The sequence below is a fragment of the Euprymna scolopes genome, chromosome 5, assembly GCF_053919585.1.
Source record: "Euprymna scolopes isolate OS-2025 chromosome 5, ASM5391958v1, whole genome shotgun sequence".
Taxonomy (NCBI): Eukaryota; Metazoa; Mollusca; class Cephalopoda; order Sepiida; family Sepiolidae; genus Euprymna; species Euprymna scolopes.
Window position 1 is genome coordinate 50548985 of NC_136486.1, and position 14762 is coordinate 50563746.

At 29.6% G+C, this 14762-nt stretch overlaps 1 protein-coding gene across 1 annotated transcript in view; it reads left to right on the top strand.

The window, feature by feature from the left end:
* LOC145276807 (RNA-binding protein MEX3B-like) overlaps positions 1-6160 on the top strand; it is a 46213-nt gene extending 40053 nt beyond the window's left edge. The window contains exon 3 of the mRNA XM_080128125.1: positions 521-6160. Coding sequence (XP_079984251.1) covers positions 521-529 — 9 coding nt within the window. The 3' untranslated portion in view covers positions 530-6160. The remainder of the gene's footprint in view (positions 1-520) is intronic.
* The last annotated feature ends 8602 nt before the right edge of the window (positions 6161-14762 follow it).

Genomic DNA, 14762 nt, shown 5'->3' on the forward strand with positions numbered 1-14762 from the left:
GTGTTTATATATATATATATATATATATGCAGATATGTGTTTATATATATATATTTATATGCAGATATGTGTTTATATATATATATATATTTATATGCAGATATGTGTTTATATATATATATATATATGCAGATATGTGTTTATATATATATATATTTATATGCAGATATGTTTATATATATATATATATGCAGATATGTGTTTATATATATATATATATATATATATATATGCAGATATGTGTTTATATATATATATGCAGATATGTTTATATATATATATATATGCAGATATGTGTTTATATATATATATGCAGATATGTGTTTATATATATATGTGTTTATATATATAGGTGTATGCACGTGTGTGTGTGTGTATATATATATATATATATATAGATGTATGCACGTGTGTGTGTGTATGTATATATATATATATATATATATATATAATAAGCCTCTTTTGCATCTATTTTATGTTATCTATCTGTGTCGTTAGACAGTCTTCTCTTTTTTTTCAGGTGGAATAATCTAAGAAATCTCATTATATGGAAAACAACAAGAAACAAACTTTCACAGATTTTAGAAGCATGAAAAAGAAAAATATAAAGGCAAGAAAAAAGATTTGTATCCATTAATATTTGGTAAAAACAAATTTCATCAAACCTATTATTACACAATAAAAGCTATCCAAAAACTATTTGACAACATTTAGTACAAATCAATCATTTACGAAGTTAATTCATGTCACTGCTGCATTTTAATGCCGACATACAAAAGTGATAATAAATAATGTGTTTTTTATGGCTGTCGGTGATTATGTTGAATAACTTTCTCACCGTAATGTCTCTCTACAAGATTTTATTTTTTTCAATTCAAGTAAAATAATTAACAAAAAAATAAAAATTAAAAATTAAAAAAATTGTTTGAGTTTCCTTTCTAAATTTTTTCTTATTCAACAAAACGTTCTTCAAAATACAATTGATTTAATACAACTGTCCTCTTCTACAGCCTTTTTCTCACAGAAAAGATGTTAGTCTTTCTCTATTCTATCGTTATTTTTATGGCAGGTGCTCGATTGGGTTTCAATCTACCCCCCCCCTCCACTGAAAAAGATTGACAACAAAAATTCTAGCTACATCCACTGTCATTAAATTCCCTTTCTCCCTCTTTTTATCTAGAATTAAGCTGAACTTCTATGAGCAGTGTTTTTTCATAGAACTACCCATCTATTTCCCAACTTACTATAACGTAGCTATTTTCAAATTCAATGTAAACAAATTTGTGTTGAATTATCTTTTTAAAAGTCCGTTTCTGATTAGTTACAACCATTGTGACTAATCCTGCCATTGTTTTTTTTATCTAATGTCAAACTTAATAATCCTTATCCTCAAGTTGTCTGTGGGTTTTAAATGATGACTCGTTTTTTATTTTTTTTTTTATTTTGAATAGAAAGAATGAATGGAATCATTTTGATATGTACGAGAAAATGACTGAAATGCAACTATATATGAACTAGTAATGTTATCTGGCATTGCCCATGAGACATGGATAAGAAAGTAGGAGTAAAAAAAGTGTACAACATCTTTCTTTTTAAACTTCTGTATCATTCAACCTACATCAGACACATTTTTTGAACATATATTTTATCATACAAAAATATGGTTTAAGTAAAAATAAGTTCTTTGGGAGTATTACTGGAATTTCACTCTAAATAATTTACAAAACTGAAATAGGAATTAACTATTCTAACTATATTTTCTGATGACTTAAGAAGTTGATAACTAATCAATAGCAAATCTTTTTAAGAGTTTAACCATCCTAAGTTTAACATTTAATATTTAATCAATAGTAATCTGAAAAAGAAAACCCTTAATAAAACCTGTATTTTTTAACAAATTATTTGAAACTACAAACTTGACAGAAATGTAAGTTTTCTGGTGTAAACAATAATTTAATGTTTCACAAATGATAAATTACTAGGTACATGCAAAATTAATGACCGATCATTAAAATATATACACATTTTGACCACTCCCTTCACTTAAAAATTCACTAAAATTCAGGAAATCAACCAATTTTAATGAAGTTTTAAGTATTTATTAATCACAGAATATAATGAACCCATTATTTCTTTTAATCTTTGTGAAAATGTAAACAAAAAATGCATGAAATTATTTTTATTTTTATAAAAATAAATCATCATAGATGTTAATTAAAAACATTTAAAAAATTTTTTTTAATTTTTAAAAAATATTTAAGGAACATTACAAAAAAAGCCCCCTAAAGTCTGTGTTAATGAAACCAACATAACTTGAATAAAAATTTATTTCTTGAACTAACAATATTATCATTTAATTAAGCATTGTTTATTTGATATTTTCACAAAAGAAATTATATAATTGCAAAAAGTATTTCATGTGATGTAATAGCACTTCTCATAAAAATTTCCAAAGTAATATAATAGTTTCTTTGTATGCAAGCGGAAACATCGGAATTTTTGTACAATCTTAAAAATAAAAATAAAATTGAAAAACTTGAGAAAGAAATAATAAAAAAATATGATTACTAACAGACTTTATTGAAGAATAAAATGGACTTGCATCCCACCCACTATATTCTGTTTAATTGTTTCATAAATAATTGTTTTCGCTAATTTTTTTTAATGAATAAATTGTCAGTATAATCAGTGAATTTAATTGACTTTTTCACACAAAATACACCTTTACTATTATTTAAAAAAGATTAATTTAATTTATCGTTATTACCACACATTTAAGAATAAATCAAGTCATGTAAAAAAGTAAATAAATATTCTAATTAAGTAAGCACTTCCTTTATATTTCAACAAAATGAGATTATCAAAATCGATGAATATTTTTTATAATCTTCAAAATTACAGAAAGTATAATGTTTCAATTTATCTATAAATTTTAAAATAAGGTTGAATTTTTAACAATTTGAACATCCATAGAAATTTTGCATAACACCTTGTTATAATCCAGCAAAAGCAGATTTCTGTTACTAAACTCACTTTTTAGAGATTATTAAGCATATTTTTTGTAAAAGCGAGGTGTTTTTTTTAATTCAGTATCTAAATTATCTTTGAAATAGTTCCAGAAAACTAATATTTATCTTTCAAGAGATTTTTACAATTAATGTATTTAACTTTCAAATTTAGCTGAATTTCTGAGTTTTCATAGCTGCCAGAAAACATTACCGAGTTCAATAAGCGAGCATGCCGACATTTTTCTTTTTAAAATATATCGATAAACATTGTATGATTTTCGAAGCAATTACACATTTTAAAGTGAGTAAAATCACTAAAAACCTTTCCAGATAGGACGAAGAGTAACTTATCTTGCCTTTGATAACATTTATTTGGTATATATTTATTTTTGACCACTTTTTCGAATCTGTGTATAGTAATACAAACCCCTAAAAACATACCAGTTAGGTAGAAAAGTAACATCTTACCTTTGATTACATTTATTTGCTAAATATTTCTTTTTTGACAACTTTTTCGAATCTATGTGTACAAGTAATACAAACCTAAAATTTAATTTAACTTGGAAATACTATTTAAAATACATGTGCATACACTACACAAGCACCCTTATAATAATAATAGTAATAATAATAAAAACTGGTGTAGATGACATTGACTGGCGCCACACCAACTAGGTGTGAAGGGTCAGGGAGGATGGAAAAACCGAAGTGGGAGAGTACTAACCAAATCTCCACTGGAAGTGTGCAGTTCAAATCTGGTACCTTGGGGAAGCATTTTGTCACCCAAACCCCAGAAAACACCAATGGCCGATGCCAACGAGAAATCAGTGACAATGGCTGTTGCGATAACATGCAATCATCTGCATAAGTGGTCAAGAGGTGGAGAACACTGGAAATCTGGGGAGACTTGTTGTCACTTGGTCTCCAGGGAACACCACACGTTACTGCTAGTGAGCGATTACTGATGTTGGCCTCTGAGACAACTAATACGCTACATATTTTGATGAAAAACATGGGAAAAAATGGACATAGAAGAACAGAAACCCAAAACTTTAAATATAATTTCTGTATTTAAAGTAATAGTTATTTAAATATTTCAACATATAATCTTGTAGGCAAAATCCAGCTTCCGGATAAGGGGCACTCTAGATAAGAACAAAAATAATCTCAGTCCTGAAAGATTTCTCCTCCACTGACCGAGAACAGAAAAGGTAAAGTGTAGCATGTTCTGAAGGCCAAAAAATATTTAGGTTTAATGTTTCTTTGTTTGTTCCCTAAATTCATAATTCAGTTTTATCAGTATTAAATTGTACTTATTTACTATGCCTCCCCACGGGACAGAGTTAGACACCAGGGTCGTTTTTTTAACGTGGAGAAAAGGTACTAAAATAAAAAATTGTCTCAGTCGTGAAGGACTGATCCTCCACCGAAAGAGAACAAGAAATGGAAGTGCAGCAATCATCTGAAGAACAGATACTACACTTTGATGCTCCCTGAAAGCGCATGCGCAAAAGGTTTTCATTGGTTTATTTAATCACAAAAACTTTTTTGAAATACTATTTGAGGCAAAAAAAAAAAAAAAAAAAAAAAAAAAAGCCAAAAAGTATTATTGGGATATGTACGAAAAAATAAATGTAAAAAAAAATATTTAGTGGACAAAATATAATAATAAAATGAACATAAAATAAAATAAAAACAAGCACGAAATAAAAGTATGACTAAGCTTTACTCATCGAAATAAAAAATAAAATATAAAAAAAAGTGCATGAAATATACACGAATAAAGTCAAAGAAAACTTTTTGCGTATTTCAGGGAGCAGTCATAAAAAAAAAAAAAAACGTTTACGCAGGGGCCCACTTCCTGTGAAGTACCAAAAATAAGTTTATTTACTTTTAAGATCGTTTCACGTGAAAAAGAAAGTTAACAGTTACAAGAAATAAATATTACACATTTATTAAATAAAAGTTAGAATTGTTAACATTGCTCCACTTATTTTCATATGGAATATTAATAAAAATAAATGGTACTCATGGACTTATTGATCCGTGCTGAAATAATAACGTTATTATTTAAAAAGACATTCTTAACATGGGGAGAGGTGGGTGTTTTGTACCTATTCTGTACTTTAAGCTTACAATTGAATAAAAAATCATCATAAAACTTTAATTAAACTTGGAAATACAATTGAAAAAAAAATAGCGCGGATCAGTAAGCGCATTAGCACCAAATGAATAATAGTATAATATTACATATTGTATGCATAATATCTGTTGAAAGATGTTTCGTCGGGGACACCGAATCATCTATCACCGTCTAGAAAAAAAAAATAAAAGAGGAGGTAATGTATTTGGTCTTCGGGACAAGATAACAGTGTAGTGCTGCTGCACTTCCATTTCTTGTTCTCTGTCAGTGGAGGAGAAATCCTTCACGACTGAGACAATTTTTATTATTGTTCCTTTTCTCCACGTTAAAAAAACAACCCTGCTGTCTAACTCTGTCTCGTGGGGAGGCATTGTAAATAGGAACAATGAAATGTTTCGAGGTATATGACAAAATGTCCTTCGTTATTATAGCAAAATTTGAATATTTAAATATTGAATATTGGATTTCAAGTAAAACTAATGGTATCTACTGAATTGTCATATCACATGAATGAAAAATTGAACATATTAAAAAATTAGGTGCTAATGCACTTACTGATCCGCCGCGCTATTTTTTAAATCGTATTTCCAAGTTTAATTAAAGTTTTATATTATTAAAGTTTAAATTGTACATATCCGTTATGGAACACAGTTCTCTGGAAAAAAGAAATTCCCTTAATTTCATCAAGTAGTTTTTTTTTTACAGCGAAAAAACAATTTGTTGTGATACCGAGCAAAAGGTTCGATTTTTAGGAAACAAAGCTAGTTGAGTTATCTCCCCGTGGTGGGTTCAAAAAATTCCAAGATGGCTGACTTCAACGCACTGTCATAAAAACGTGTTTTCCGCTGTAAAAAAAAAAAAAAAAAAGACTACTCGATCAAATTCAGTGAAAATTTTTTTCAGAGATCTTCTGTCCAAAACGAATGCGTACTATATAATCTTTTTTCGATTTTTTTATGACTTGATTAAACTGTACAAGTGCAAAAATAAAAAAAAAAAGAAAGAAAAACGGAGAGTTCTAATGGTAACAAAAACGGAGGTTTTTCTTAAAACTGAAAAATTAGGCCAATTTAGCAAAACTTAATTTTCGGTAATTGTCTTCAAAAACTCTTTTCATCAATAATTAATTTTCTACTTTATTGCTTTTCGTAATTTTTAAATATTTTCATGCCTGCGACATGACAATAGGTTCCACTTGAAATTCAGTATTTCAATTTTCGAATTTCGAACCCATTAATTTACAATTTAATTTGTCGTCTCTTTTTTTTTTTTTTTCGCCTTCTGATTGGATAAGCGCTTCCGCATCTTCTGGTTGTTTACGTAAAGAAAAATCGGTTTTTCTGGTTCAAAAGCTGGATCAGTACATAAAGAGTGAAAATTCGTCGCCTGCAAGACACTTTATAAAAATGATGTCCATGTTAAAATTGTAGTTTCAAAAACAGGAATAATCCTTAGATTATTAAAGTGCAAAAGGGGAGGTAACTGAAGGACATTTCCTGTTTATACAAGTACGAATTTGACATGGATGCCAATTTTCCCCTAAGTAAATAACGATAATGTTAACATGTTTTGCACTAAAAAATAAATTAGTGTTTGTAATTTAATTCTTTTTTGCTAAAATATGATTTTAAGTGAAATGAAGTTGCTTGGAGAGGGGTCCCAAAATCTATTTCATAGTAGATAATTTACTTGGCTAAAATAGGAATTTAAAATTAAATAAATAAAACAAAATTAAGTCATATTCATAATGTATGAAAAATTAATTATTAATTAAATTATGAGCACTTTTTCTACACCATTGAGACGAGATGTTGTAGTCAACAAATGGAGTTTTCAGATAAAGCCAACAATGGTTTCAACTGGTTTTTAGTCAGCTCTAATAAGTTCCAATGCAGTCAGAATTAACTGAATATTACTGAATTATTTTTTAAAAAGTAAGTGAAAAAATGACGCCATCTTGTTAAATTCGAAACGGTAAATTACCTACCTTTTGAACTTTCATGTGTCTTACGATGGTTTTCATCAAATTCTATTTTTTTTTTAATAAATAATTTTCTACCTTATCGATTTTCGTAATTTTTGGATACAATCGTCTTAAAAATACGAGGAATACGTAGATACCATTGTTTTCATGCATTATGATTTCTGAAATTTCGTCCCAATAGTGTAGAAGCGCCAAATTGTGTTTTTCTTTAATCAATAATTAAAGATAAACATAATTTCTTCTTTTTTTTTAAATTTTACAAACATACAAAATCGTCACGTCTCCTAATTTTTTTTCTTAATATATCATAATATGAACAAATAAGCAAACAAATTTAAAAGCAAAAAATGAATGAAAATAGTTATAAATGAAGTAAGCGACGACCTGTGTTCTTGTCTTGTCACGAAATTCAAATTTACAAAATAAATCGTTTTCATAAAATTGGAGAGAGAAAAAAATGTCTGTTGACAATATTAATAATGGAGCTCTGCGTCTGTGTTTGGGAGATGAAAGTCGTCTGCTCTGAAACCGAAAAATAATATTTTCTGATAATTTTTTTAAAACAAAAAAATCAGAGCATAATGTTTTTAAAAATATTAAACATTTCAATGAATTAAAACAAAAAGTAAATTAAGGTAAATTATGGAAGATAAAAAATGAGTTGCGGGTCACGACCGTCGTAAATAAATTCTATATATTTTACGACGGTCATTGTTGCGTCCGTGTTTTTGGGGTGTTGAAAACAAAGAAATGATTTCATTAGTTAAAAAATAAAAATAAATAAAATAACAAAACTACAGTGAATAATGTTTTTGAAATTGTTTAATATTTCAATAAATTTAAACAAAAAAGAGCAAGTTATTCAATAGTTCATATATATATATATATATATATATATATATATATATATATATATATATATATATATATATATATATATACACTTTTTTTTGTTTTGCGAAGTTCAACGGAACTAGAGTTACTTCCCCTTTTCACCCTTAAAAAATACATATCAAAAAAGGGAAAGTACAATAAACTTTATGCTTTATGTTGTTTCCCTTTGTCTTGTATGATAAAACAGATATGAACTCTCTCTCTCTCTCTCTCTCTCTCTCTCTCTCTCTCTCTCTCTCTCACACACACACACACACACACACACACACACATTTATAAAACGTGTTTAAGGTATTTAAAATCAACTCCTTTCCAGGAGGTTAGACACTTGGAAGTTTAGGTAGGCTTTTTGAAAAGTCAGCGCACTAGGATTAGCGCGCTCTCCCCCTCGCTTACAAAAAATGCCCGCGCAGTCCCGCCGGCATTCCCTGGTAGAGGCTCTTCAGGTAATAAGAAAACCTCTTTCAAAGAGAAAGTAGAGCCTGGGGTAAACCTGAGATCAAACAGGGCCATAATTCAGCCATACAGCAAGAAAGTCACTGTCGAACTGATTGACGAGGACGTATTCCCGATACGAGGTATGACATAGATCCTCATATTTATTATCTCTTTATTAATTAAATCACTTCCGCTATTCTGTGTCAGTAATTTCGCGCCCCAATATAACTTTGGTTTGATATTACACACTGAATTACTTTTATTAATCGAGTATTGAAAGCAATAGAGCAGATCCGTAAAATGAATCGCTTTTATAATCTATTTAAAAACCAAAAGGGTGCTTGTCCAGAATCATCTCCCCTATATTAAAAAAAGAAAAAGAAAAGGCGATTCAGAAGCATGGGCGACTCGAGTGTGACCGTGCATACCGTACCGACCGGTGTGTGAAAATGTTTCGATTACTAAACCGGACTTCCTGTTTTAAAATAAATCTGTAAAATATATTTAAAAATAAAAATAAAAACGTGCTTAAAAGTTTGACATGATTTATTTGACGTAAATTTGCTTATTTATTTTAAACTTAAAAAAAAGAAAAGAAAAAGGAAGTCCGGTTTGATAATCGGAACATTTTCACATCGGGGCTAGGTTTTCACCTGACACCGGTATGGTCGCAGTTCGAGCTGCCTACGTTTTTGAATCGCTAAAAATAATAATAAAAACAAAATATCTGGGAGCTTATTTAGAATTAAACTTACTTTAAAAAATATGGTAATGGTGTAGATTGGCCTTCCTTTGTTTACAAAGCCAGTTGACGGAAGTGACGTCAGACATATTTTTATCTACGGATGGCCAAAACCATATAGAATAAACCTTTTTTTTATAAGTTTTATTCAAAGTCTTTATTTGAACTTAATGGACAGTTTTTTTGTTGTTGTTGATTTTTTTTATTTATTAACTGTTTTATTCTTTTTATCAAACAAAAATAGAACTTTTATAATGAAATATATATTATGGACTGTTTTTCAAACATCGAAATTTTAAAATTAAAGCTTTATTTAAAAAAAAAAAAAGACGTGTTTTTTCTTTTCGAGATATTTTTTTTCACCATTTATCATTTTGAAATTTTATTCAACAATGAAATGATAAAAAAATCTTTTCGTTAAATATATTTTTAAAAAATATTATAAAATATCTATAAAGTCTTTTTCATGCCTGTATAAGTTTGTTGAAAAGTTCTAATAAAGTTTATAATTTAATTGAAAAAAAAAACACCTCGTCTTTTTTTTTTTTTTAAATAAAACTATACCTCTATGAGGCCACTCTATACCTCTGTACCTCTATAAGGCCACTATTCGCCCATGTATGGAGTATTGCTGTCATATTTGGGCCGGTGCATCGGCTACTAGTCTCTCGCTCCTTGACAAGGTTCAAAAGAGAGTCGCAAATCTGATAGGCCCTAAACTGGCATCAAAACTTCAGCCTCTGTCCCATCGTCGAAACGTTGCATCCCTCTGCCTGTTCTACAAGTATTATAATGGTGAATGCTCTGAAGAACTGCAAGCACTTGTGCCCCCACGACGTGAACACCCTCGACAGACCCGACAAGCTGCAAAATCCCACCCCCACACTGTAGAGATCCCTAGATGTAAAAGATCCTTCTACTCCAGTAGTTTCTTCCCCAGAACTGCTAGACTTTGGAATTCCATTCCGGGTCACTGCTTCCCCAACTGTACTGACATGCATAAGTTCAAGTGCAACGTGAACCAACATCTCGCTGCCCTAATCCCTACATAGTACCCCAGTAGATGTTTCCCCTGATAGTAGCCCCCTACACCAAAGTGGCAATGTGCCTTGTTTGGGGTGAAAATGTAATTAAAAAAAAAAAAAAAAAAAAAAAACTTTAATTTTAAAATTTCGATGTCTGAAAAACAGTCCATAATATGTATTTCATTATAAAAGTTCTATTTTTGTTTGATAAAAAGAATAAAACAGGTAATAAATACAAAACAAAACAAACAAAAAACAGTCCATTAAGTTCAAATAAAGACTGTTTGAATAAAACTTATAAAAAAAAAGGTTCATTCTATACGGTTTTTACCATCCGTAGATAAAAATGTCTGCCGTCATTTTCGTCAAATGGCTTTGTAAACAAAGGAAGGCTAATCTACACCATTACCAAAAATATATACAGAAAATTCTTTATGATGTACGTTTTTGCCACGGAACGAATATGTCATACTCCAAACATCACATCACTTGATCAAGTTGTTTATTTATTTTTTTTATTAAGAAAGATTTTGGTACTGGTCGCGATTAGAGTTCCCTGCCGAACACCCTAAAAAAACACTGACTTCTCCCCACGCATGAGCAAAGGACATGTTTTAGTTGCCACACTCCCCATGTTTCTTTTTAGTTTATTTTAATTTTATAATTTATAACTTTTGAATGGTGTGAAAATAACATTGATTAAATAAACAAACGTATGTAAATGTATTATTCTATCACCATTTTGTGGTACTAGTGCACCGTGCTGAAATAACGTTATTATTTAAAAAGCCATTCTTAACATGGGGAGGGTGCAAATTCGCCTAAAAAGTAGAATCTCATTTTACGGAATTATCTAAGAGTGTTAATTTACAATAACACCTATGGCACCATTGGCACTTCTGCATGTCAGTAACATGAAGCGAATGCGTGTAATTTAGTTTCAAGAACCGCCGACAGATGTCGTTTGTCAGCCAAAGAACCGGGGTCGATAACTATTGTTGTAATGAAAAAAAAAATTTTTCATTCAACACACAAAACTAAAAACACATAGAAATGAAAAAAGTTGGGAAATTATTTTAATATTCATTTTAAGAAAATGCTATTAAAAAAGAAAAGAAAAAGTCGATAAAAGTGAGACATAAACAGTAAAACGTAGTCATTTAAAAAAGAAAATGCTGTTTAACAAAGAAAAGAAAAAGTCGAAAAAGTGACACATAAACAGTAAAACAGTAAAAAAAAAGTCGATAAAAGTGATTAAAAGTGAGATATTATTAATAAATGTGTAGTAATGTTTTTATTTCAATATTCATAAACAGTAAAACAAAGTCGATAAAAATTCATGATCGTTTAGTTACTATGGCAACTAAAACATGTCCTTTGCTCATGCGTGGGGAGAAGTCAGTGTTTTTTTTCGAGGTGTTCGGCAGGGAACTCTAATCGCGACCAGTACCAAGATTTTTTTTTTTTGAATAAATGGGTTTGTATTACTGTACACATAGATTCGAAAAAGTTGTAAAAAAAAAAAAAATATATAACAAATAAATGTTGTCAAAGGCAAGATAAGTTACTTTTCTACCTAACTGGATATAATTTTCGTGTTTTTATTCAATGTAACATGTTCATTCAGCTCGAAAAGCATACAGTGTTTACCGATGTATTGGAAAATTCAAAACGGCGTCTAACTCTCTCTTTAACAGGGTAAGTTTGGGAAAAGGTGTTATAAATAATAAACTATACAAAATACTGTTAGAAATTCGCTCAATATATGTTACCGTGACATAAGTTGACATATATTCGGTGGGTTTCTAACAGTATTTAATAAGTATTTAACATTTTAGTGTAGGGGATCACTTTCCTATATAAATTTAACGTAAAATGAGCACCACATAGTGGTAAACGAATCGTTAGTATTTTCTTAAAGTTTGATGGCCGCGGGGGGGGGGGTAAGTTCCAAACATTTTAAAAACGCGTAGAAACACTTCAAAACATGGAAGAGAGGGGGCTTTGCTTTTGTTTTCAAGATTTACTTTGAAAATGTCTCACCGTTCAATATTTAATATCAATTAATAATTTCCTGATATTTTTAAGACTGTTAACACTTAACACACACACACAAAATAAAAATAAAATTAGGGTGAACCTGAACAATGCACACTTCCACATTGTATTTTTCCCTCCTTTTTATCATTTTATTATTATTATTATTATTATTATCGATTGAACCCTAATCTATCATATTATCAAAATAAAAAGAATGTAAAAAATTAAATATTTGTAGTGGTTGCTCAGTTTCTAATACAGCGTTCTAGTAAATCGATCCCCCATATTAGAACCACTCGACGAGAATACGCACAACCCTCCTATATAAAGGATTTTTCAGTTATTAATCCAAGCGAAATGAAATGTATTCCGCATTGTTTCCACTGGTAGCCATGTAGCCACGCGTGTGCATTCGATTTTTGCGCGCGCGAAAATTGAATGCACACATGCACGAAAACAAATATGGCGACCAGTAAAAACAATACGGATGCCCGTAATAAATGAAAATTTCTTTATATAAGAGGGGGTGTATATTTTCTCGTCGAATGGTTCCAATATGAAGGAAACAAAGCATCCCTTACAAATATTGACGGGTTTTTTATATGGTAGATAAAAAAAGACAAAAAGAAAAAAACATACATAAGGAGGGGGGTATTATAAGTCCAATCTAGCTTTTGTACGTGTGTGTTAATAACCTTTAAAAATATCAGAAAATAAATATTTAACGCTTAGACCTTGTCACGGCAAATCTTATCAAAAAAAAAAAAAAAAAGTGGTAATCATGGAGTTGTAAATTTTGAGTGCCCCCCCAGTGTTTGAAACGTTTCTACGTATTTTGAAAATGTTTAGAACTGCCCCCTCCCGCCACTAAACTTTAAAAAAATACTAACGATTACATGTCCTGTTAACCACTACGTGGCTAAGAAGTGAGTGCTCATTTTACGTTAAATTTATATGAGAAAGTGACCCCATCCATCCCCGCTCTAAAATGTAAAATTTAGATAGATATATTTTTAATTCCTTCAGCAAAAACAAACAAAAAAGTTTTGATTTCTTTTAAGACGATGGGTTAGGTCGTACAATTTTTAAGCGATTAATCTTAATTCGTAGACATTACAACAAAAAATCTCGCAAGTTTGAAATATATTATCTTCCTGGTTTATTTGTGTTAGTACTCCATGCACTTATTGATCAGTGCTGAAAAAGCCATTCTTAACATGGGGAGAGGAGGGTGTTTTGTACCTATTCTGTACTTTAACCGTACAATTGAATAAAAAAACATCATAAAACTTTAATTAAACTTGGAAATACGATTTAAAAAATAGCGCGGATCAGTAAGTGCATTAGCACTTTTGTTTTAGACTGTTTTCAAAATGGCATGCAACACAGTCGCTCTTCGGTTAGTATTAAATTTTGATTTTCTTATTTAAAAATAAAACTATTTGATCAATTTACGTGAATTTTCCAATATGTTATTTTTCCCCCGTCACGGGCGCGAACATCATATGGATTTTTTTGTTTCTTTCTTTCTTGCTTGCTTTTTTAATATAAAGAGAATTCTGAACAAGTATTGAATATTTTTTTAACCAACAAAAAGTCATCTCGCTGTCTCCGTAAACAAGTCAGCTATTTTTATATTTTGCAAACGGTTGAAAAAAAAAAAATGAATTAGTTACTTCGTGATGCTCGGAAATGTAAAAGGAATTTAGAAGCAAAGTAATTTCTCAGTTTAAAATTCTCAAGTAAATCCTAATAGATTGGAAGTTTTTGAAAATCCAATAGTTTTATAAAAAAAGATTTAAACAACATTGCCTTGAACAAAAATTAGGGTACTTGTGTAGTTTGGTGATGTTTTAAACCAACGCATTTCGGGTGAAAACAGCATTACGTACTTTTTACGTGTTATGTCGAAATCAGTATAAATTCCAAAAGTTACGAAAAATAACCCATGGTAAAAAAAATTAAAAAATAAAAAAAATAATCCACAGCTACATTTTGACATTTCGTACTTAAAAATGGCGGAATTACAATTATTTAGTCCAAATGACTGAAGTTATCTCCCCTGGATCTGGAGAACTCTTTAATATTAAAACATAAAACCAGATGAATTTTATTTTAATTATAATTTTTCTACTGGATCATTTTTCGTAAATTTTGGAATTTATAATAATTTCAACATTACACGTAAGTACGTAATGTTTTCCCGTTAATTATAGTTTTAAAAAAATTGGTTTAATTAATAAATATAATAATACCGAACGTTTAAGTGAAAGATTTTTGAAAAGACGAGTAGCTGAATAGGTGCTTGTAAAGATAGAGTCGATGGATCGATTTTTTTTTTAATATGTTGTTTTATGCAAAAAACACAGTACTTACATTGTTATGTTGAAAATAGTAATATATTCAAAAATTACGAAAATTCATAGTGTTGAAAATTCTGTATAGTTAAGAGTACTTTTTTACGGAAAACTGAGGGAAATTGCATTTT